The sequence below is a fragment of the Typha latifolia genome, chromosome 2, assembly GCF_019914945.1.
Source record: "Typha latifolia isolate L0001 chromosome 2, TyphaL0001v2, whole genome shotgun sequence".
Taxonomy (NCBI): domain Eukaryota; kingdom Viridiplantae; phylum Streptophyta; class Magnoliopsida; order Poales; family Typhaceae; genus Typha; species Typha latifolia.
Window position 1 is genome coordinate 16,900,605 of NC_133087.1, and position 25,776 is coordinate 16,926,380.

At 37.4% G+C, this 25,776-nt stretch overlaps 2 protein-coding genes across 4 annotated transcripts; one reads left to right on the forward strand and one right to left on the reverse strand.

Moving 5' to 3' along the window:
- The first annotated feature begins 6,195 nt into the window (after positions 1-6,195).
- On the forward strand, positions 6,196-7,620 carry LOC140781980 (xylan glycosyltransferase MUCI21-like). The gene has a single exon (XM_073128294.1). The coding sequence runs from the start codon at positions 6,196-6,198 to the stop codon at positions 7,618-7,620; it is 1,425 nt and encodes a 474-aa protein (XP_072984395.1).
- Positions 7,621-8,033: 413 nt separating this feature from the next.
- On the reverse strand, positions 8,034-24,855 carry LOC140781786 (protein transport protein SEC31 homolog B-like). Of its 3 annotated transcripts, none has more exons than XM_073127993.1 (22): positions 24,319-24,855; positions 24,019-24,073; positions 23,801-23,923; positions 22,592-22,688; positions 22,444-22,480; positions 22,241-22,340; positions 21,861-21,918; positions 20,274-20,371; positions 20,038-20,157; positions 19,081-19,123; positions 17,143-17,264; positions 16,946-17,073; positions 16,337-16,856; positions 16,107-16,199; positions 15,010-15,195; positions 14,715-14,928; positions 13,148-13,242; positions 12,845-13,024; positions 9,823-9,942; positions 9,458-9,740; positions 9,003-9,241; positions 8,034-8,538 (listed from the first exon to the last, which is right to left on the reverse strand). In XM_073127993.1, exons 1-22 carry the CDS (start codon positions 24,639-24,641, stop codon positions 8,446-8,448), a joined length of 3,327 nt encoding a protein of 1,108 aa, XP_072984094.1. In that variant the 5' UTR covers positions 24,642-24,855; the 3' UTR covers positions 8,034-8,445. The 3 variants fall into 3 exon arrangements, with proteins under 3 accessions (XP_072984094.1, XP_072984093.1, XP_072984092.1); XM_073127992.1 differs by having other exon boundaries at positions 12,845-13,027; XM_073127991.1 differs by having other exon boundaries at positions 12,845-13,048.
- Positions 24,856-25,776: the final 921 nt, after the last annotated feature.

Consider the following 25,776-nt stretch of genomic DNA (forward strand, 5'->3'; position numbering starts at 1 on the left):
TCTAGATATCAAATTGGACCTGAAAAACTTGAGAATGAGAGAAAATATTTTGATTGAATTGTTTTTCCAAAAGGAAATGGAATTTCAAAATTCAAAAAAAAAGGTTGAGGGAAACAAGGCCGAGAGAGTAACCTACCTCTAATCTGCCCGTCTCTAATTTTAACTAGATCCATCATAAGGCAAAATGGCCACCAAAGTTGCCTTTGAGGCCATCCAAGATGTCTTGCCATATAATCAAAATTTCAAATTGGACTTGATGAACTTGAGAAGGACATAACAATTTCAAAAAGAAGGAATGGCTTTTGAGGGGAGCGACCTCCCAAATTTGGAAAAAAAAAGATTAAAGAAAGCAAAGATAAGAGAGCAACCTACCTCTATTCTGCCCATCTCTCATTCAAATCAAATCCGTCCTATGGTGGAATGGCTGCAGCGGTTGCCTTTATGGCCATCCAAGCTGCCTTGCCATGCCATCAAGATATCAAATTGGACCTGAAGAACTTGAGAATGAGAGAAAATATTTTGCTTAAATTGTTTTTCAATACGGAAATGGAATTTCAAAATTCGAAAAAAAAGGTTGAGGGAAAAAAGGCCGAGAGAGTAACCTACCTCTAATCTACTCATCTCTAATTTTAACCAGATCCATCATAAGACAAAATGGCCACCAAAGTTGCCTTTGAGGCCATCCAAGATGTCTTACCATACAATCAAAATCTCAAATTGGACATGATCAACTTGAGAAGGACAGAACAATTTCAAAAAGAAGGAATGACTTTTGAGGGGAGCGACCTCCCAAATTTGGAAAAAAAAAGATTAAAGGAAGCAAAGATAAGATAGTAACCTACCTCTATTCTGCCCATCTCTCATTCAAATCAGATCCGTCCTACAGTGGAATGGCTGCAGCGGTTGCCTTTATGGCCATCCAAGCTGCCTTGCCATGCCATTAAAATATCAAATTGGACCTGAAGAACTTGAGAAGGAGAGAAAATATTTTATTCGAATGGTTTTCCAAGAAGGAAATGGAATTTCAAAATATGAAAAAAAGGTAGAGGGAAACAAGGCCGAGAGAGTAACTTACCTCTAATATGCCCATCTCTAATTTCAACCAGATCGATCATAAGGCAAAATGGCCACCAAAGTTGTCTTTGAGGCCATCCAAGATGTCTTGCCATACAATCAAATCTCAAATTGGACTTGATCAACTTGAGAAGGACAGAACAATTACAAAAATAATGAATGGCTTTTAAGGGGAGTGACCTCCCAAATTTGGAAAAAAAAAGATTAAAAGAAGCAAAGATTCTTAGTACGGTGCGTGAAGTTTACATTGCAATGCTTGTTAATATGTCTTATATGCATGTGAGTGTGTCCACTTAAATTCATGAGTACAACACTGAGAATTCAGGTTACATGCGGCAGGGTCAGGACGTTTGTCCATGCATTGCATTAGGTCAAAGTTCGTTTGTGCACAAGCGTGGCACCTATTTATGGAAATTGTATAAAAAAACACAAGCTTTACCTTCTCACATTGCTACACACTTAGAATAGATCTAACTACATAGCATGATCCTGAGACCATCAATTTACCAGAGTCATACCTCTGCACTCTTTAACTTCTGCATATGATTGCTCATCAATTAACTTCTATCATCATATAGGTCCTTCAAGAAATGTATAGTACTGACAAATCAAAGTTAGAAACCATAAAGGAAAAACTTTGGAAGACTTATGTAAACTTCAAATATAAAGGACATTAACAAATTTCCAATCTGCATCCTGCACTAGGCCAAGTTTTTGCATGCACATGTGACCGCTCTACACACTCCATAAAGTGTATCAATTACAGAAGTACAAATAAAAAAAGGAAATACCGAAATATAAGAAAGTTAATAACACCATAGCACATTAACAAGACTTACCTTCTTGCATTGTTTCACTACAGACAAAGAAAAAGATCTCTTTTTTATCAACAGAGTAAAAGAGAGGTACTTATAAACAAAGTTTCACAAATTAAAATGGATTTTACTATACAGCATGAACTTCTCAGGCCATCATAGTCAAGAATCAACAAGCAAACCTCCAAAAAAAATGATTGTCAAGAATCCAAGACAATGCAACAAAGGTGCACATGAATCAATAAAGTAATAACTTCAATGTAAGAATGAAAACGGAGAGAAGAAAAAAGAATTAGCTTCAACTTTATACTTTCTAATCATATTCCCAATCTTAACTTCTCTCCACAATTTTTTACTCAGACGATCATCACACGACACTTTACCACTATTACATAATCATACCAAAAATCCAATAAAAAAGGAAATGGAATATTTAAAGGTTAAGAAATCAAAAGGAAGGAGAACAATAAGCAGCTGAAATAGATCTAAACTAATAACTGACATGTCAATCAAACCAATGGCTTCACCTAAGAGAAAAGGGAAATTCAATTATCTGCAGCAAAAGAATATGCTTTTCCACATAAGCATAAAGTTTTTGTGCTCCCAACATCTTTTACCAATTAAATGTTGTCAATATTATGATGCACTAGACATACAAGAAAAACCAAAGGCAAAAGACAATAAAAAAGAATAATGAACATATTAATAATTGACATCAAACCAGCAAATAGATAACTCACAACAAGAAAAATGAACAGAAAAGACAAAAGAACCAGCAATAAAGTATGCCCTCTTACCTTCTATCATCATATAGGACAATCAAGAATTATATGAGAATACAGATGAATAAAAGATAGGAAACCATAACTAATTAAAAGGTCTAGCATCTCAGATTCTAAAGATAAAAAGCCAAAGTAAACTTCAAATATAAAGGACGCTAATAAGCTTCTAATGTATCTACTATATTAATGAAAAATATAAAGACAAGAAGGGGAGGCACATATTCATGAAGTGCTAAGTGGTTAGAATAGTGAAAGAGATTGACATTGGCCTTCTACCAAACTCAAGAATATCAAGCTTTCCAAGTAAGAAGCAAACAAAAATGATGCATATATTTCAAAATAACTCCCTGAACTCTTGCTCAGATTTTCAACTATCACTATAGATGATAATGTTTCAAATAATGAATATAAATATAAGTTTTGGAACTTCTCCATGACAGAAATGTATGATGTTTCAATACCAAACCCACTGAATATTAATGGCCACAAACCGTTGCCTATCGAGAGGCAAAACATCCGAAATTTGCCTCGCCAAAAGGTCTATTAATGTACCATGCCCATTTTGCCACCACGTAGTTGCAATTACCATGAGACTTATATTGGCCCATCTATCAAACTAGATAGTTGCTAATTTCCTATGCTCCATAAATTAAAATAAGATTGTGAAGACAAATTTCAAAAGCAATGCCCACTAATGGCTGCAAATGGTTGCCTGCATTGAAGCAGGCCATCCAAATTTGCCTAGCCACAGTGTTAAAATCCTTATTCCTAGAACCAAAACCATGGATTAACTACAGTTAAAAATCCTTTAGGTAGGCAAGAAAAGCTTGGTCTCACTGGGTTCAGGAATCATGGCTTTTAAATAATTTAACACATCATTACATTACATCTACAAAATGCCCAAAACTTATCAATCAGAAACCCACTGTTAGAGTACGTCAGATAAAGTACAAGAGATACGATAAAAATTCTGAGTGCAAATAGCAACAGCAAACGAGAAAGAGAAAACAAAATTGTAACCAAGAACTTTAAATATCTAAAGATACTAGAACCATTCATTGTAAACTGTCACTCATATAAGTAATCTTGGTAATCCAACGGACACAAATCTGTCTCCGAATTGGATCTAAGAACTCCAAGAAGAAAGATGAATTCCGATCAAGAAGAAGAAGGAGAAGGAGAAGGAGAAGGAATGGCTCTTCTTGAAGGAGTTTCCATATTTGGAAATAAAAGTTGACGTAAGGACGGCCGAGATAGTAACCTACCTCTGCCTCGCTATTCAAAGGTTGCCGTCACCGCCATCCTAGATGCCTCACCATTCAAATAAGAAGAAAGCGCTCTCACCGTAGGAAGAAGAAGAGGGTTTCCGACGAAATGTTTCCAAATTTGGGAAAAAATAAAGAAACGTTTTCGAGGAACACCCCTCCCGGCTCTCCTCTCTCCCCCCTCCCTCAATTTTCGAAATCTCGAATTCTACGTTTGAAATGAAATGAGAAGCGTAGGTCTGCTTTTATAGTGGATAAGATAACGGGTAACGAATAACGGGTAACGGGTATAAGAGAATCCAAACCCGGTAGTGCATTTACACTCCTCTATTATTCTATTTGTGTACATATTTGATATTTCTTTCTCTCTTCTCTTGGCTCTTGCTCCCTTCTATATCGTCTTCCTTCTCTTGCCCCACTTAAGAGTCGCCTTCCGTGGCCTCCTCCGTCGGGGCCGCCGCCTCCTCGGCGGACTAATCCCATCTCTTCATGTCCGATCTCGAAGAACGAGATGAGGACGCTTTCTTCTCTCGATTACCCACACCTCAAGGAGTCATCCCAAATGAGCCATAGAAGTTCATGAACTATGTCAAATTATTTCGGTTAATTCGAAAGTTAAGTAAATAAAAGAGTTCAAAATCAATAAATAGATCTTGTTTGTGTGGTGCCCAGAGAAACTAGCATTCATAGGTCAACAGAGAAGTAACACATCAAGAATAATCATAGGAGAAATGCGCATTTTCATTCTGCTAGTCTTGAGAGTTTCTTGCATAAATTCTTTGTCCCGAATTAATAATGGAAGTCATTATTCAGATTGAATAATTTGCAGATAATTTGCTGGTTGTTGATAATTTGAAGGTTTCTTATGGTAGTCCAATGATTCTTTTTCTGAGTGAATTGCTCAGCAATCTGAGAGATTATTTCTCAGAATCAGAAAATATTCTCAGCAAAAGACTTCCAGAAATCAAACATGATCATACTGACTTTTCTGAGTGTATTAGTTTTTTCCTTTCTTTCGTTTTCTTTTTCGACCAAGTGAGACAGTGAGAACTTATCAATGGGTAATTGGGTCAACTGAAGAGGTCAGCTCTATAATGATCCACTAAGTGGTGTGGTAGTTGGAACTTTGATCAGGATATAGCGGGCTTCTATAGAACTTGGTCAATACGTGACACTTAATAGATTCTGTAGACTTAATTTTGGGTCATGCGATGCGACAAATCAATTTCCTGGTTGACCCACATATCATGTCCTCGTAGCACCACTCTGCAGCATTAGGACGACGACGGCGCCGTCCTCGATGAGGAGAGGAGAGGTGCATGGCTCTGTCGCCTTGCCGGAGGAGGTCTCGCTCTCTGACAAAATCCGCCACCGAGTTGTTTCTCACGTAAGCATCCGAGGTATTTATCAGGAGTTCCTGAGTTTTAATTGCTCCAAATCTATCTATCTATAAATATATAATTATAAAAAGAAAAAGAAATGGAAGACGCTGTGCTCCCTAAGCTTAAACTGTTTAGAGAAAATGGGAATTAGCCAGTCCTTGATAACAATGAACTAGAGCTTTCAACTTACAGGTGCATTGTTGTGCAGCTTGTATCTGAGAATAATTAACACCTATGTAATGAAGACATGTTTTGCTTTTTTGCAATGTCGACGCTTTTTCTATCATCCTTGGCAACTACCAACGGAAGTTAGTTACAGTTGTACATCAAATCAAACAAACTAGAAGAGTTGAAGCTAAATATGTTGGTCTGTTTGGTGACTACTGGCTGAGAAGAGCACATTCCAGCTCTATTTCCAATTCACCACGTTCAAACGTACGTTCTGATCTCCTACTTAACGTACCTTGCCGTCGACGAGCGAAACGAGCATTACTGTCTGCATGAATGTGCCAACTGATCGCTAATTGGATGACTCCTGATGCATGAATGTTACAGTCAGAGAGATATTTCTATATTAGTTTTGACTTAAATTGCATTGATGTCTACACGACCACATACATTGTATAGTTTTGAGCACTTACTTGCTCATTACAGCTGGATAATTATTCAATCTATCATTTGTTACTTCATTTAAACTTTCCTTCTGTTTACAGCAAATTCCCTTCTATTCCCTGACAATTGTAACAACATCCTGCATTTCTTCCTATTCCTCTTCTCTCTCTCTCTCTCTCTCTCTCTCTCTCTCTCTCTCGCTCGCTCTCCCACATACTTCACCAAAAAAGATTAGGCATTCACCCAGGAGGCACAGGAGAAAAGTATGGCTCACAACCATGGCAACCAACAAATCCACCATTCCCACAAGGCGAAAGAAGAGATCAAGAAGAGCAAGCAAACCCCTCTCCACCTACTTCTCTTCTTCCTCGTATCATTCACCCTTCTCTTTGCCTCCCGCTTCCTCTTAATCTCACCCACCTCTCTTCTCGCCTTCTTTGGAGACAAGGATATAAAAACCTACGACGCCGCTAGAACTACTACCCACAGCCACCCTCCCTGCTCTTCTCTCCCCAACTACTCCATCTGCTGTGAAAGAAGAAATTACCATGGTGACATTTGCTTCATGTTAGGAGACATAAGAACGCACTCTCCCTCTTCCTCTGTCCTCCTCTACCCTCGCACACTTAACAAATCCATATCAATAACGGAAGAAAGAATTAGACCCTACAATCGCAAATGGGAAGGTCCCATCATGGATAGGATTGACGAGCTCCATCTCCGTATCGCCAGCAAAGGAGACGATTCTCGGCAATGCGAAGTACGCCACGACGTCCCTGCGATATTCTTCTCGGCCGGCGGTTACACTGGCAACGTCTTCCATGACTTCAACGAGGGCATTATCCCTCTTTACATCACCTCCCACCACTTCCATCGCCATGTCGTCCTCGTCGTGCTCAACTACCGCCACTGGTGGTTCCCAAAGTACCGAGAAATCCTCGCCGGCCTCTCTGGTTATCCGATCATCGACTTCTCTACCGACACAAGGACACACTGCTTTCGTCAAGCAACCGTCGGCCTCCGCTTCCACGAGACGCTCTCCATCAACCCCTCGCAGCTCCCCGACAACAAGACCATGTTTGACTTCCGGCAAATGCTCGCGGAGGCATACGAACCTCGCTTTAAGCGAGAACGCAGAGATGGACCGCCTAAGCTAGTGATCATATCAAGGAAGAAGACGAGGGCAATAGAGAACGAGGAGGAGGTGGTGCGATTGGCTAAGGAGGTTGGATTCGATGTGGAAGTGGTGACTCCGGCGGACACTATGCCAATGAAGAGGATGTATGCATTGTTGAGTTCATGCGACGTGATGATGGGAGTGCACGGGGCTGCGATGACCCACTTCTTGTTCATGAGGCCGGGGTCAAAGTTCATTCAGATTGTGCCACTTGGAGTCGAGAAAGTTGCGTGGACTTGCTATGGGGAACCAGCGACAAAGATGGGGTTAAAATACGAAGAGTACAAAATCCTTGAAAGGGAGAGCTCTCTGTACCAAAGATACGGGGAGGAGGATCCGGTGGTGAATGACCCAGATAGCGTGAGAGCCAATAAAGGTTGGGAAGTGACCAAGGAGTTGTACCTCAAAGGTCAGAATGTGACATTGGATGCGGGACGCCTGAGGAAGACACTGGCGAGAGTATTCAATAGGGTGGCTTTGGAGAGAAGAGAAGAGAAGGTTGATGTAGTTTGACATATGTTGTTTCAGGTTGGCCTACTCGCCAGGTGTAGAAGAAAAGAGTTATAATATGTATCTAGATTTTTTCGTAAAATAAAAGGAGTAATTAATCTTGAAGCAAAAGATAGGTGAATTACGTACAACATGAACCTTATGTATGGATAGTTGCCAAAAATAATTACAAACAACCTAAAGTGGGATATGAGAATGTAATTTTGCAAGTGAAATAGGGACAGATTTCACCAATTTCTCCTGCCAATGTGAAATCCACAACCAAATAGTCTACTGAAGAAGATGGATTTCCTACTCCAAGTAAAGCCCCAACTCAGCAGAGTTCGTTAATTCGGTACAAAAAGATCAAGATAACAGTGCGACTGTCATTGCAAAAGTGATGCCCTCACACTGCTGCAAGTTGTAGAACTAAGTCGTCGAGAGAAATGCCAGACATTTATCATCTGTGTTAGTACATATTTAAGGAACAGCCAAATTCCTCGAACTATTTTCTACAATAGCTGAATTTTAGAAAATATGAAACATATAGGAAAGAGAAAAAAAAAAGAGAAGAGAAATTTGTGTTATAAAACTAAGACAAGTTGGTTGCTAGAAGAAAATTTAAATAAAATAAAATAAAATAGAAAAGAGCAATTAGCAGCATGAGTAACCCGGCTCATTAAAGATGACTCTTCTTAAGCAGCAAGAGGCCTCCAGAATCTCAGTCAAGGAGATAACTAAATGTGGATGTGTATGAACCGACGATCACAGCTAGAAACAAATTGTACTAAAACCAGCATAAATATATGCATTGACTCTCATGATGACAGGTCGCTCCAACTCGTTATCTTACAGTCTAATGCTCTGCCTTATTTTAATCATACGCTTTAGTGCTGTCAGCCAGAAATTGCACTCATCCCAGTCGCTTGTTGTTAGCACCACCTGGCACAACAATATCACATTATCATAATGGAAGGCAAGAAAAGACTATAAAGATTCGTTCCAAAAATTCTATTTGTAACCAAACTTGAAAGAACGTAAGAATATGCACATGTTTCTGCCATAAGTGCAAAATAACAGACGGCCTTGGAGTTTCAGTACTAAGAAGGTGGTCTCAGCATGAAATAACACATTATGTAATAGAGGCAGAGGAAAACTATAAATGAGGCCAACAACAAAATAAGGGGAAAAAAGGGGAAAGAGAAGAAAGAAAGTCATCCACATTGGCCAGTTGTAGACGCCCATTGTATTGGCCGTCACTTGTCAAAGCGATCTGCACTACATAGCAGCACAGTGTACGCATGTTGAAACCTTTTTCATACTGTCACACAAGTGATATACTTCTTCCGACTGCACTATAGGTGCTCAATATTTCTAAGACAATTCCAGAAACAGAATAAATTTACCTGGAGGTGCATTGCGGCAGCAAAATCTCCACCATCCAGTGCATGGCATAGCTGAATGAGCTTTGATGCAGCATTTGCAGATATGTCCCCAGTATTGAGTTTTGCAAACAAGGCCCCAATTTTCTTGGAATTATCCTCTATTTCGCGCTTTTGAGATAATTTTGCTTGCAGTCCTCCAAGAGCTTTTGAGGTCTCATCAAAGAGTCTGGTCAGTGTTGTGATAACAGGTCTCAGCTCAGCTGCAAGTACACAACCAAGGATTTTAACACTTGATATACTAAAGGAGCCATCTATAGGAAAAGTATCCATGTAGTGTCGTATTGGGACAAGTGGCTACAAACAAGAAAAGAAACCACATCCTAAGAAGAATGTCCTATGGTGACAAAGTAGGTGTAATTCCTAGTTAGCAGACAAGATAAAAATTTTGCGCCCGGTAAACAACTGTGACAGATTACCAGACACATTTGAAATATCCACTGTTTGCACAGTAGGTGGGGGAGCTGGAGGAGCAGCAGCTGGTTGCACATGCGATGGTATAGTTGGACTAGAAGGCTGCACAGGATTCAAACCAGGCCTCTGAGCAAAACCTTGGTTGCTTCCTGGAACAAATCTAGAAACTGGGGTAGCTGAAACAGACTGAGGGAAGTTGTGAGCAGGAACTGTTCCCAGTTGAGGTGTACCAACACCATGAGAGGAAGATACCACTGGTCCCGATTGATAAGAAGGATTTGCAATCCCCTAACATATAATGATAACTTCAAGTATGAACTTCATATAACAGATTGATCACTTTACAATTTAGATATCCAACAATACATACCGGATAAAGCTGAGAACCCAGGGTGGGTTGCTGATATTGTTCTGCATTTTTAAGGCCAGGTAAGCTTGAAGGAATAAAGGTCTTCATAGCAGGTTGCGACGCAGCTGGTACAAAATTTTGCTGTTGAAAAAGAAAATCAACAATTCGGATATAGCGGCAAAACAAAGACGAAAAACACAACATTTAAACAAACACAATTCAACCGAAGTTTTACCTGCAAACAGAAATCTTCCCTCAACCTTATATATGTTGAGAACATATCTGAGTTAAATATAATGAAGGTATATAGCAGTAATTTCGGGTAAGCTTCACAAAATTGTATTAATATTTTATATATATGAATGCTAAGGAAATAATGTATCAAGATCTAAAATGTTCCAGCAAGTGCTTCACCTTTAATGCCTACATTCATGCTATAGTACCCTGGTGAGTAAGAACACTAAAAGCTGTTTATGAAGACCTGCTTTAGCTTGGTCTGGATGGACGTAAATGACTATCATGAAATGTTGGACACTGTGTAATGCTTTACAGAAAGGTAGAGACATTTTTCAGAAAGAAAGAAGCAGCACATTCTAAGACAGATATCACAGTTAATTCAGTAGACTTCATTCTCTTCATGTTAAACACTTGGAGGAGACATTCACTGGCCACTCAGTTCAACCTTTCCCTCGGCAGAGCCGCAATTAGACCCCTACTGATGAGATTTAGTACATGGGTATTTTATACCTTGTTTCCATAAAATAATTGGTGATAATTACATTTTATTTTCGGATGTATTTTTTATTTAAAAATTAGATTTGTTTGCAAAGTGTCATATTTAATTAACTCCTAAAATCTAAGAGATTGGGTTGTTATTTTATTTCGAGATAAGTTTTATTAGGATTTGGTTGATCGTTAAGTTAAAAGAGTCCAATAATAATTATAGATTAGATTAGGAAAGATCCAGATAATTTCAAGTTGTGATTTGATGTAACTTATCTCTTCATCTCTATATATAAAGGTGAAAAGGGGATTCTGCATGCCATGCCCTACCGACACGTCTGAATGCCATCCGACATGCACATGGAGCCCTCTTTTTTTAAAAAAAATATTTTCATCAATTATCATCAAATCAATTTTAGTTTATATGCACATTCGATATTCATATCATATCATAGGAGAATTATAAAATTTTTATTTGTATAAAGACCATATGAGACATTACAACAAGCAATACAACCAGTGAATGAGTTTTAAAAAATATCGATAATATTTAGTGCAATATTCTCGTGTTATTCTTGTATCAGCAAATGAAGCCTTTGATCCTCATCGTCATGCTACAATGAACTAGATATTAGTTTTAATTATTGAACTATTATGAATTAATATTATGCGTTTAACTATATTATAGAGTATTCAACCATATTATGAAGTATTTAATTATTAATATTACTTTTAATGACTGTACTCAATCATATTATGTGTTCAATAATATTCATATATTTAACTATTATTTTATTTTTAATAAAAATATATATTTACAAAAATAATATAAAGATAAAAATACTTTAATACATATATTTAAATCAAAAACTAAAGATTAACATGCCAAAGACCCAAAAATATTTCTAAATATTTTTTAAAAATTATTAAAATATTATAAATATGTATCACTAACACGACCATCATTGCTTAAAAGCAAAAAAAAATTATAAAGGCACTTTTCTCCTTCGGGGTAGATCTAGGTATCTCTTGATCTTTTTTTCATATCAGTATGTTTTTTTCGTCCCTATGCCATATCAATTTGATATCAGAGCAAATTCAGATCTGGCAGATTCAATCATGAAAAGAAATCTAGTTGGCAAATATTAACATCGAATGCATAATGATCTACATATCTTATGAAGAAAATTTCAAATATGTAGATTATGAAAATAATCTCGAGACGAGACTTGCACAGTAGAAGCAGATGACGAGAATTAGATTTTCTATTATTTTTTATTTTCGGATGTATTCTTTATCTTAAAAGTATAGATTTGTTTTTAAAGTGTTATATTTGGTCAAAACTCCTGAAATCTAGGAAATTGAGTCATTATATTGTTTCTACATAAATTTTGTTGGGATTTGGTCGAATTTTAAGTTAAAACAATCCTAGTTTAGTTATAAATTAGATTAGGAAAGATTCGGATAATTTTAAGTTTTGATTTGATGTAATCTCCCCATCTATATATATATAGAGGTGAAAGAGAAGAACTCATAAAAAATTAAAAATTATCATACTTGTAGAGGATTTCACGTTTATCTATTTCTTTTTTCTCCTCTCTCCTCCCTCATCTCCTTTGTAGTGGATTCCACACTTTCTTCTTCTCCCTAATAGCCAAGTGGGTTGGTCTTCTTTCCCCCGCAACTAGGTGGGTTTGATCTTCCTTTCCCATGGCTTAATGAGTTATCTTTTATCTTTTCTATGATTCTATCTATCTAACCATGCTAGTGTGAAAAATGATATTTCGAGGTAGAAAAAGAGATCCACATAGGCTTTATCTTTTCTCCTTGAGGGTGAATTAGTACCTTCTTATCTTTTTCAGTCTTGGCATTTTATTTTATCCCTAGGCCAGATCAAGAATGCAATAGTGTAACCCTGGATTCATGTCCTTAGGACTGAATGGCATAGACATCTATAATTATGCGATTGACTTCTCTAAAAATCTGCCATTGAGCTGTGGCATGTATGGATCATTGAACTGTACCAGTTTAAATAGTTATTTTTAGTTGTTCATGCACATGCCCTAAAATTTGTGTTCATCCCTAAATAAGTCTTGTGGGACTTGAGTGGCATATAATATATATTAACAATGTTTCTTTATTACCTTCCATGACATGCCACATATTCACGGCAACTGAGATAACCATCAGCTTAGTACATGTAAGGTACATGCAGGAATGGAGCTTACCAAGGTGTCGCAATTTCATTATACTAGAAATCTAGTCCAGTAAAACAGTGCAATGGCAGCAAGAAAGTATTCTAATTACCAACTTGACATACTTGGGGTGTCTGTTGTGCCTGTGATGGCAGAAACATCTGGTTTGTCTGTGCAGGCTGGAAAGTTGCAGGGTTATTGTACTCTGGGAACTGTTGCTGGTGTGGTGCAGCTTGATACCCTCCATGGGAAGAACCAAATGAATGTTGGTAGGTTTCCCCATATGGATTAGCAGGAACATTCTGCTGCTGTTGGACATGTGTGTTACCCTAATTAGAAAATGTGGCAGGATGAATACAGAAATATGAGACTTACATTAAAATAGAAACAATAAAATTATCTGAGATTTGGAATTTAGAAACAAACACCTGATAAGAATGCTGCGAGTTCTCAACAACACCATAAAAAGATCCAGGTTCCATTGTGCTGCTTTCATAAGGCAGATTTCTGGGTGCATCTTTCTCTGCAAAATATGAACAACCCAACTAAGATGCTATATCATGTAGAAGTGACATGAACATGAAAATTTTGGAAGGGCCTCACCACCTAACTTAAATATTTGATGAATCAAAATATGAACATGCAACTTGCATGCTGAGCATTCATGCAAAAAAATTATTTTAGATTCTTTTCAACTCAGGCAAGCTATGCCAAGAACCGGCTGCATCTCAATATAAAAATGGCTAAGACCCAAGAGTGGGATAGAGATAATAATGCACACATTACGACTTTATGATGCCTCTATAAGATGGCTGCATATTACGCATCTTTATATGATTTACTATTGAAAAGGAGAAAAGCCTTATAATATGCTCATGATAATACAATTACATATATATACATATCTATGTATATAGATGGATAGATATTGAGGTATGCTATATTTGTTCCATGCATATATATGTACAAGATGGATAGATATTGAGGTATGCTATACTTGTTACGCGCATAAGCCCTTAGATGTCCAGTTGCTGCTACATCATAAAATCTTTTTCAATGTTTTAGCCAAACATAACACAAAACCAGTTCAAGTTTTTAACAGCCAGTAACAAGAATTTGAATTTCTCCTACAAGGATAGGAAAGAATAACTGCATCAGCAGCTGGGTACTATTTCATCAAGCAAGCAGTAATGATGAAATTGCTCTGCATTTTACAAGTTATATGACATCCCAAGCAACTTTGCAGGCAAGAGATAGGAACTACATCACTGCAGGGATTGACTACCGTAGTTAGACATGAGGAATATAAGTTCTCTTACCATAGTGTCATGATCTATGAATAGGTTCCTCAAGAAATAGGTTATGCAAGAAGCTAGGTGCACACATAACCTACTCATACGTGGAAGCCATAAATTTTGGGCTAATAGAAGAGCAAAAGGGGCACTTAATTAAAACTCAGCAAAGGATACACGGCCCGAGCCACAATCTGCCTCTTTTCTTGATGACATGGGAATGTACAAGTAAAAAACCTTTAAAAAGATTATTCCAAAGAAAGATGACACGAAAGAATCATGCTTAAATGAAAGAAGGATGAGAGAATTTTAAGAGACTTATAATAGAATGCTAACCTATTTTATGAACAAGCAGCAAAACGAGAGCACGTAAAAAAGAAGGTAAGAAAAAATTGAAACATACTTTACTATATTATAGAGAACCTTCAATTCCCGCATATTTACATTTTAAATTTTACCAAAACAAAGGTAGAATTTAAAATTCCTATCATAATAAATAGTACAACCATTAATTTATACAAATTATCACATGACAATTAAGGTCGCCAATTGACTATTGAGAAATATTTGATAGAAACAAATCATCTGGTGCATAAATAAAGCTTTCTAAAATTCATGCACAACTTAGTCAACATAAATAAAGTTATAATTCATTTGAGACGATATGAATATATCATATATGCTGTCCTTTTCCCAGTCTTACCAACTTCAGCAGAGGAAGCAATTCGATCTCTCAAGATTGCTAGCTCATGCGAAGATTCTTCTGACTCCAAGAGCTTTAAGTACTCCATTGCAGTTGTAAGGAGTCCTTGACTAGCTAGCAGTTCAGCATAGTTTTCCACAAGCTTAGATAAGGAAGTGTTAAACTTCCTATGTCCAGTTGCAAAGGCAAGAACTATAGTTTTTTCCATTAGATCCTTCATTATAATAAAAAAATTGTCAATTAGCTGGCTGTGTTGATACATGCAACACTTGAAATTATGGTACTAAAAGATCACCTGGAAAAGGTCAATGTAAGACCTTCCTTCGCTTTCATTTTTCAAGCCACAAGACCAAATTTCCACAGTTTTGTTTATATTTCCAGCACAAATATAACAGAGAGTTGCAGCAAGTGTGTTTCCTACTGTCATGAGCCTAGAAGCAAGAGTGTCGCACAGGATAGTCCATTCATCCTTCTGTGCAAACTGTCAGGCAATAACAGTTGACCAGTTATTCCTTAAATATCAGAGTAACATGGAGCAAACCAAATATTAAAATAAACAGGATGAAATAAAAATTACATGGGACACATATATATCTAGCATCTGCCAGAGTAAACACCTCTCAGAGATATCATCATAATAAATAACTGTATATAATTTAAGATTGTCAAAAAATCGTTCTGCATCTTGTCTGAGTAAACCTCCACAGGGTCACAAGTATGGCCGTCATCTGTGGTGTGCTTCAAATAGTCAAAATATCTTCTCAATAGTGAACCCATTGACAGCTTGTTTTCAGTAACAAAGATACTCAAACAAACTCTTGCTGTGTAGCTTATTTTTACATACTTGCCAGTTCCAAGCCACGATAAAGGAGTAAAACTCTTAAATCCTACTAGATAGCTTGAAAGCCAACATAAAACTCTTAAATCCTGTCTCAAAGACTAAGAAATGGCTCTGCAAGAACCAGAAAAATAAGCTGGATGGTTGCACTACTTGTCTGTTGCGCAGTCATGCTGCCCCATGTCAACCATATGCCACCCCATACAAACTTGGGTCACTCCATGCTCAAATGGCAAAAATTACCAGGCAATTATATGCTGCCCTATGCCAACCGTGTCAATCAGCACATACTCTCTTAACCGTCAGGCAAATCGAATTTCACATTGTAAACAGTAGAAGACTTAGAATGCCAGGTTGAAACAGCTTTGAACATGCATTCAAAATTGAAAAATCAACACAATACAAGAAGAAGACTTAGGATAGATGAAGATGCATTCCACTTTATGGCCTCCATGAAATAGGTTCCAAGAAACTCAAATAGTGGAAGATGCTACAAAGAACATTAGACGATGTCTTTTTCTATTTCTAGCTAAAAGTGAAAGTGAGAAGCTTACAGTGCAAAGAAGAGCGAGTGTTTCTTTCCATGAGTCCAATGGCCTGGTACCAACAAGGGCCATGAGATCATTGCTCACCATTGCAGACACAATCTGAGTTTCAAAAGAATTCACAACACAAGTTATTCAGGATAATTGAGCAAACTGAAAAATGAAAAGCACAGAGAGTTCAAATTACTATTAATTCATGTACATGTATAATAAAATAAATGAAACATAAAGAAACAAACCTTAAGATAAGGTGAGATACTGTTCTTAAGATACTGATTGCGGGTGCTTTCCCACAATGAGGGGCCACCCATGTGTGCAATTAGCAGAGCATCAGCCATTCTATTTGCCGCAATGCATTGCAGAACTGCTTGCTTATAGTCTCCAATAGCCAATGCATGTTGAATATTGTTGTCAATTAAAGGATCAGAGGTGACCAGTTTTTCCTTATATTCTTCCTCTATTTGTTTCCCATTAATTGAGCTGTCATCACCACGGAGTAAGCTATCATCAGAAGGTTGAGGATTGTTAAAGAACTCGTCGCCATTGTCAACAGGGAATTCACTATCTAGACCTCCAGATAGTGCGCTGTTGTCAAAATTAAGAGCCTCCGTTAACTTTTCCCCAAGATCATCAGGTGCATACTCAGTTACTTCACTAGGCACATTAAAACCAAGATGAGCCAGTAACTGTGTCCTTGCTGTTCCCTCTTCCTCAAACATAACCTTCAAGAAGCCCCAAGTTTCTCTGTCGTCTTCAGATCTGTTCAAAAAGTAAAAATCCAAAAAAGTGAAATGGGAATTTAAAACACTATATACCAATTATCATATGCTCCTACAGAGGTTCCATACAAAGAATCTTGTGACTTCTTATCACACAACGCTCGAAGAGAACTTTTCTCCCCATTTTGTATTGCAGCTTCAAATTCACTCGAACGGTTTACCAAATTATGTTCAGTTACAAGATTATGCACATAAACCTGAAAAGAGGGTAATTAGATAACATGGCAAAGCACAAAAGAGGAGGCAATGGTGAAACAAAGTTTTACCTCGGAAGCACAAGATTGAGCGCCTTGTGCTGATGAACTTAAATGGAATGAAACAAACTTGCCTCCAAAACCAAAAGACGCACCCGTCGAACATTTCAACCATTTTGGAGCTCTCAAACGTGCTGAAGAATTCAAGCCAGTTAGGTGATAACACAAAAAATAGACTATTATCATGGTGCATAGGGGCCTACCTAAAAATAAATGGAAGCATGGAAGTGCACCAATATGAAGAAGAGAAGTACCAAATGTCATAAGAATTAAGAAGTAGCTTATTGCATTCCTGGATTTATATCAATGACCAATTTGTTTCACTTGATTAACAGAAAAGCTCTAACCTTACTGTTCAAGTTGTATTAACTACATGGAAATCAATGGTTTGAAAATCAGGACTAAAATAGCTTATGTGGAGCGCAAGAGTGGAAATAGACAAGGGCATACTAAGCTAAGGCAGGAATGCAGTAATTGGGCACTGTTAACAACTTTAAGTTTGTAGGAAAGGAATTATTGCAGTCAACCAGGTTTGCAATCTCATGTGGAGCAGAAAAGGTGAAACACTTGGAAATCTCAGGATGAAATAACTCTATAAGAAATGATATGCTGGCAAGTATGCTTAGTAAACCAAAAACGGCATTGGAAACAATCGCTCAAATATCTGATATTATAGAAAGGTGATAGTGAAGTCGGTTAACTAGGGATGACAATGAAGTCACCCTTGAAACATGTGATCCTAAACTTTGTGCAATGAGGTCAATAAACAGGAATAGGTTCCTTATAATATGTACTTATGTAGTAATTAAAAGGAAAAATAGTTTTGGACTCGCATAAGGTGTAACAATATTACTCAAGCATTAGAAGTATGGATGGCCGTGCCAGCGGCGTACCAGCACGTGGCACGAGGGGTGCCGCACGGCACCCCTCCTAATAGTTTCGCCATCGATCTCGTCGTCGCTGCTGGCCATCGCCCGAGCTTGCGTCGAATGCCCTAGCCCGAGGGAGGGGAAGAGAAAGAGAGAGAGAGAGAGAGAGAGAGAGAGAGAGAGAGAGAGAGAGAAAGAGAGTTTATCGTTTTAAACTTAAGTTGCAGATCTGGATCTCTTAAGTCTCTCTCTCTCGATCTCGATCTCGATCTCTTTCTTCCCCTCCCTCAGGCTAGGGCACCCAACACGAACTCGGGCGATGGCGAGCGGCGACGGCAACGGTGTTACATTTTTCTCTCCTTTTCTTATGGCACGTGCCGTGCATTGCCATGCCGGTCGGCGGTTGGCACGGGCCGTACTTGTGGCACGACCATCGTTGATTGGAAGTAAAGCTAAAAAGCACATTTGTTATGATTATGCATGGAATATAAATTCCCATTTTGTTTGCATTGTTGTTAACTAAGTCATAAGAAACACATCATGTACAAGACTTCTAAAAGATTATATGTTTAGATGAACCACTACTTAATTAAGAGAGCTTAAGAACGGCGAAAAAATATGTCAGGTATCTGTCATATATAAAATCACTACTAAAAAACTCACAACTAATTAGACCTAAATTCTATGGTTCAAAAGATAAGAAACAGATGGATCCAATAATGGAAATAACTGAAACAATTATGGCAAGAGATATGCTAACAGAAAATGAAACAATAAAAAACACTCGCTCCTCTAGCCTCCCACATATTTAAGAGTGAGGGCATGAACTCTAAGTAATGTAGTATCTATGAAGGAGAAACATTTACAAATAAAAACAAACAATGTTTGTCAGATCATGTTATACATGTAAAAATTGAACTATATAAAGGCATATAGCTATATAGGTAAAGCATATCTAAGCTAATCCTAGATGCACTGTAGCCAGGTCATTCAGAAATCAGAACAATGCCAAAAATTTCTTATAGGCAGGATGCTTGTTTTGAAGTAAAAACAACCAAATACAATTAGGCATACTATCTACCTGGAGTACCAAAGCCCTCTCCAGCTGTATACTGGCTGCAAGCCTGAAAAGGAAAGTCAAATGGAGAATTGTAATAACAAAAACTTCCAAGAGAGCACATAACATGAGAAGAAATGTAGATGAGAAAATTAGGTATACTTTTGAATGCAGAACTAGAATCCAAGTGTTTATGAGAAAGAAAAAAAAACTCTCAGCTGGTTGTTTAAAATCAGTAGATAAACAGAAACAAATAGTTCAGAACCCCATGTGGACTAACCAGGTTCGTGGTTTAGTAAATTGTGCTAATTAAACTAAGAGTCAATATCACAATATGAAAGTTCGCAACAAGTACATCATGAGCCAAGTATTACTAAATAGTCTAAATCTCCAACTACAGTATCACAAGCTTGAGCACAATTTGTCATAACTAGCTATCAGCAAGTAACTCCATGTTGTTCACTAAACAGTGAACATAGTTCCAAGCATCGAGGCTTATCCCATTGACAGGACCAGCTTTGTATCTCAAGATATGGTGCTCATTGGTTCAGAATTCTCTAATGGCTATAATACATAAGTTAAACAATTTTAATTAACTGACAGAACCAAATTTAAAAAATTTTAAAAAAATGCCCATATAGTCAGTCACACAATTGCATCAAATTCAAAACACTGACGGGAATAGAATATCTCAGTTCTAAGATGAATAATTTTCATAATAGCTTAACAAGTAATTCCTGAGATTCTGCAGTATTGAACCAGTATCCAATAGAATAGAATACATGCAAGGACTAACTGCCAGTTTGACCCTATAACTCTCTTCATTTTACCTACTTTCTGCCATCATGTTGTGAAAAATGGCAAGACAACTGAAAGTTGAACATGTCTAAATTCTCAATAGTCAGTCAATAGGGTGCTATTGAACAATCTTGGTCTCCTCGAGAATGACAAGAATGAAAGGAAGATATGAGGTAGATTTACCTCAATATTATAAATCCCAATCTTGACATCAAATGAAGATGTTGCAATAACCCCTGGAATCTTTGGGTACCAGTGAATATCAAAATTCCAATTGGTGCTTGCTGGCAGCTCACTAACTATCTGCATAACATAATGGAGAAAACAGACAGCTTCGCCATCAGCGCGAAGCAAATGGTAACTTCAGCATTCACATAATATCTACTAAAGAAATACAACACTCATTGCTGCCTCCATACCTCCCCATTTAGTGTATCCCAGCAAATAGTTCTGTTGTCTTTGGCACACGTAAGCAAAAACGAGCTATCATAAGGGCACCATGACATAGCAATCACACCTGGTTAAGACAAGGAATTCCAAAAAATTACATCTTTTTGAACATTTCATGGCTGCATAGGATAGAAAAAGGCTAAAGGACGAAAAAGAAATGAACAGCAAAGAGCCTACATTGAAAATAAAGAAAAGTAGCAACTTCCAAATTGAATGAGAAACAGCAGCACTTTGAAAATGAGATAATGCCAATTCCAAACAGATAAAGTGATACAAAAGAAAAGGAGTTATTCATACAGACAAACTAGAAGCAGCTTCAATGGAATTAATTGAAAGCCAAAGAGGTAATGTAAGGTAAGAAACGAAGAAGCACACAAACAATAGAAGAGTCACAGAAAACATCATTTATCAAGTATGTCGCACATGAATGACAAATTAGACCTGCATGGATTTAGATATTAAGGAGCAAAGGTCCTTGCCAACCAACCATATTGTACCTGCAAGGTGTTGGCACAATAGAGAAGCACAACCTGGTGGTACAACATGCATGTGAGGACATGCTGCATACTGCATGTGGGCACGGTAATGTTAAGCTCACCCAAATGTGACAAAATATTTAAGCACTATATAAACTGAAGGAACATAGTATGGGAAACACAACATTTTCATTGTGCAAACTCTCTTGCAAATTTGAAATGGATCGAAGAGAAGAAACCCTAATTGACTGGCGTCATGCTATGAACTTATGATTCACATCATAAGTAGAATTGTAAATATCTTGCCTAAGAAGGTATAGTGCCTAAATCTTGGTAGCCTTTTGGAAAATCCTATTTACTCCTGAAGAGTCGTGAAAGGTCACATGCTTCTTAGTTTAAGCAGCAAGTTTCATAACTTCTTCCCGCCTGCCCCTTCATAACTCCCATATTTGTTAGTTAGGTTTACTATCACTCTGTACGAACCACCCTAACTACTGAATAGAATATTTACTTGTTCTCTCTTATATACTAATCAAATCATCCATCTCAACACTCAACTTTTATGATGTTACCACATTATGATCCTCCTATAAAACCTCCCTTTAGCTTAAGAGGATATGAAAATCACAGACACTAGAGACAATTCTTTTGAAAAGATTAATCTGGAGTTCTGGACGCAAAGCCTGAATAAATGTTCCCATATCCCGGTGCAATCATTTGTAGAATCTCAATCACAAGCAACTCTTTAACCAACTCTAATCACACCATCAAACAACAACAGCATTTTTGTCATGCTTTATTTATTTGACGGCCAGCTCCAAAATTTTATTCACAATACAGAAGTTTGAACAGAAATATGGGGGGAAAGTGTGGAGTCACATGTTGCCCAAACTTAGAAATGAAGAAAATAATATGAATTGCAAACAATATTGCACCTCACAAATGGGAAAAAAAAATGTTAATGGATACGATCATAATTGTACTTGTATAATAATCTAGCATCATATACATTAAAGGCAAGAAAAACGAGCAAAGAAATTGTCAAGGAGCTATCACAAATAACACAGATTGGAAACTGACCTTTTGTATGCCCCACGAACTCTCTTAATGGAGATATTGTTTTCCTCACATCCCAAACCTGCGCAAAGTGATAAAACAGCCCAAGTAACAAAGGAGGCTAAGTCAAAAGATTATAACTTTTCAATGTTCTTATATAGGAAAAAAATGTTTAGATTTATCCCTATCTAAAACTGTCAATTAATCCTCTCAAAAGCATGATATCCATAGAGAAGATAAAATTAAAATTGAATTGTTTAAGATAAACAAAAACAGCTACTTAACAAATTTGCTAGCTCAATTTTGTCTAACATGTTACAATCTAACCAAAAGGAAACTGAAATAAAACTTATTATAGCTTTGTCAGAAATAAAATATGAAAATCTTGTTTATTTAAGCATTACTCTAAGAGAAGGTGAATTATCATCATCAGATGCAATTATTAGTTGCGTAGAAATATCAGGATTCCATTGCAGAACAGAGCATCTCCTTCTATCTGAAAAGCTGCAGGAGATCAACAAAAATTGATATTAGACATGGAAATTTAGCACTTACGAAAATGATAGAGATAAACGAAAATGATCTGAATAATGAGCAAAGTACTTGCCTTGTCACAGGCTTCTGCTGTCTTAAATCCCAAACAACTGAAAGAGACAGAATTGAAGGAAGAAACCAACATGACTTACTTCTGACGTAAAAATGAAGATCCACAATGATAAAAAGGATAGAAAGGGAAAAAGGACAGCATCTCTTACCTGTCATCCCATTGTAAGAGGTGGATGCTAGTATGTGTTGGAACTTGGGATTCCACGACACATATGAGACCTCAGTTTGAGCACCAGAACCAACACTCTATATAAATATCACAAAATGAGTCAGAATACAATAAAAAAAAATTACACTAACATGCGAGAATATGTAATTGTTGTTTGAAATCAAAAGAATAACTATGTGTCAAAAGGCCAGAAAATCAAATCATGCAGAAAAAAGAGAATCAAAAGTCTTCTATATAGCAATCTTCTATACAGTAATCCTAACCCTAAAAGACCTCTTTTTTATGAAGCAAAAGGTAATTTGCCAGAAAATAAATAAAAATTCTAGCTTGAGAAGTTAAATGCATAATGGACAACTTAAATGAGTAGCATTTAATTTAGTGCAAAAATTATAGAGATCTCTAGCAAGTAATATAGGCTTCTCAGTGCCCAAAGTTCCAGCTGATGCAGACAGTGAAGAGGGGAAGATGTAAGCATATGGAGATCTCTGCCAATATGGACACATAATTGACCATACGAGGACTTAAGTTCTTCTAACCTGCTCCAAATTAATGAGAACGTTGCTCGCAACAGGATCCACTATTATGTTTTGCTTGGTATGGTGGTTGTTATCCAGTATCATGACAAATAACTCGCAGAACATGAAGTTCAATAGAGCAAGTGAAACAAAGGAAAGGCAAACTCATGTATTGAATAAATAATCTGGAGATGTGATTGGCACTCTTTTCTCTTTTTCTTTTGAAAGGAAGGACATTGACCCTGTTTCTATTGAAACATGTGATGGGCACTCTGTATCAAAGATTTCCTTCAATGTTCGATAAGATTGTTGCCATCCTCAAATGTCTATTGAAAGAAGGGCAAACAAAATTGATGCAAATTGAAGATCCTACCATCCTAATTAAGTTGCAACAATGAAGGACATAACAAATTAAAGAAGCACAAGATTGGAGGATGATCAATAGCTTACAGAGTCCAAATATTAACGAGAGTTGGCAAAGTGTGAAAAATTATTTGGTACTTTACTAACAAAGTATATGAAAAGTCGTCTGATGCAATAGTTGAGCAATACGACACTTACATGATGGTTCAATTTCCAAGACTGAATGAAGCAAATTAATGGCCTATATCATCAACTCAGAACAGTTGCAATGATGCGACTGAGGATGTCTTCAAGAGCTAGCCTACACATACCTTGAGGGAAGGGAAGAGATTAGGCTCTGTAGGATTTGCCAGATCCCAGATGCAAAGCTCCCCTTCATCAGCCCCAGAAGCAAGCAAGTTTGGTGAAAGAGCACTGAATTCCAGGCCAAGAACCTGTAATATATTTGCATGAAATATATATATCCGAAAGATGTAAACAATAAGATTCCTCATAAAATGAACTCCGAGAAAATGACTGTCAGAATTACTTGTCCCGTGTGCTTCTCAAGACGCGCAACTAAAGCACCATCCTGATCCTCCGAACTGCAATGCAAATATTCAAGAAAAGACGCTAAATTAATCCTTTACGTCTATAACACTGTAGCAATAAAAAAATAAGCTAAGAAACAGATTCTATCATACTGGGACAACTCAAAATTCACCAAGAAAAATATCAGGTTCATCGTTAGGAGTTAGCCATTCATCGAAGATCCATCCATCCAAGATCACAAACGATCGCATAATCTAGTGGGGAGGGTGAAAAGGATCAAGAATTGTACTCCACATACCTAACCAACTTGAACGGATTCCAAACTCCGATGCTGCCATCCACGAGGCCGCCGGCCACAAGGCCCAATGAGTACTCCCCATCTCCAGCGCCAGATCCGGGCTTCGACCAAGAAAGCCGGTTGAATCGCTCGGTGCTGGGACAAGAGGCGACGAGGGGAAGATCGGGACCATCCGATTGGAAATCGAGTTTAAAGATTTCGAGGTTGGCGGAGGAGCTAAAGGAGAGGTCGACGGCGCCGGCCATGGTTCCGGCCGCCAGGTACGGCGACTCGGGGGCGAAGGCCACCAGGGCCGATCGCTGCGCGCTCTTGATGCACGCCATGGAATTGGATCTCGATCTCAGCAAAGGGATCGCCAAACCCTACTTCCGTTTAGATCTAGACTTTCTTGCTCCGTTACCCTACTCCAAATAAGATGGGAGGGGCAGTGAGACGATCCCGAGCGAAGAAGAGCAGCGTCGAGGTGCGAAAATTAAGAATAAACACGGGTGAACTTCTGTTATCCTGGCTTTCGTTCGCTATTTACAAGCGTGTGCTGGCTGCATCGATGGCTCGCTTGCCTCATTTAATCACATCGGTAAAGATCCAACGGCTAGAATCCATTCTTCTGTGATGTAAACGGTGTCTTGGTCGGTTAGTGTGATGTTTAAGATTAATATTTATAACCCTCTCAAACCAGAATATTGATCAATTTCCTTCGAGCTCAAGTAGCCACTTGACTAGTTCATTCATTACGGCTACGTCTTGACGATTAAGGTTGCACAGATTTTTGTTGGAGGGAATAGTTTGAACATCTCAGTGCTAGTACTTTCAATTAATCTTATATGCCAACTGATGATGATGCACATGCCTACCATACTTATAAGATTTCCTACTAAGTGTCACCTCCAAATAAATGAACGTCTGTCATTTTAAATTATTTAATTACCTAGAATTAGAGAGAAGAATAATGAAATAACATAGTAAAAAGGGAAAAACTCTTCGCAATTTTACAATACAGAATGAGAAGGAGAAATGGAGCTCAGTGAGGTGTACATTGTGATACATATGTAAGTCGGTGTTTAATCACTGGAGTGGAGGTTCTAGTCCTCTGTCTCTTAACTGCATGTACTAATTATAACCACATAAAAACAATCTCTGCCTCAAACAGCAATTTTATAAATTTATTAATTTCTCAATGTTTAGACAACAAATTTTCACGCTTAGTATTTTTAATATTGAATATAAACTAATATTTAGAGGGATTCTTGTTTTCAGCAAATTTACATCTCCATTTTCTGTGCTTATTTGTAGAAAAGATCGTTTATTAATTACTTCATTCAAAAGAAATTTTTTCGATGCATTGGCTAAAATGCTATGTTATGATGTGGGAGATGGTGAGCCAAAAAAAAATATTGATTTGCAAATATATCATAAATCAGGAATTCTTTTAAGAGCTAAATCAAATAATACAATGGT

Coding starts and splice junctions, on each gene's coding strand:
- LOC140781980 (XM_073128294.1), top strand. CDS start 6,196: ATGGCTCACAACCATGGCAACCAACAAATCCACCATTCCCACAAGGCG.
- LOC140781786 (XM_073127991.1), bottom strand. CDS start 24,641: ATGGCGTGCATCAAGAGCGCGCAGCGATCGGCCCTGGTGGCCTTCGCC. Junction 17,074..17,142: donor CTCAATCTTGTGCTTCCGAG/GTAAAACTTTGT, acceptor CCCTCTTTTCAG/GTTTATGTGCATAATCTTGT. Junction 16,857..16,945: donor AAGAAGTCACAAGATTCTTT/GTATGGAACCTC, acceptor CTTTTTGAACAG/ATCTGAAGACGACAGAGAAA.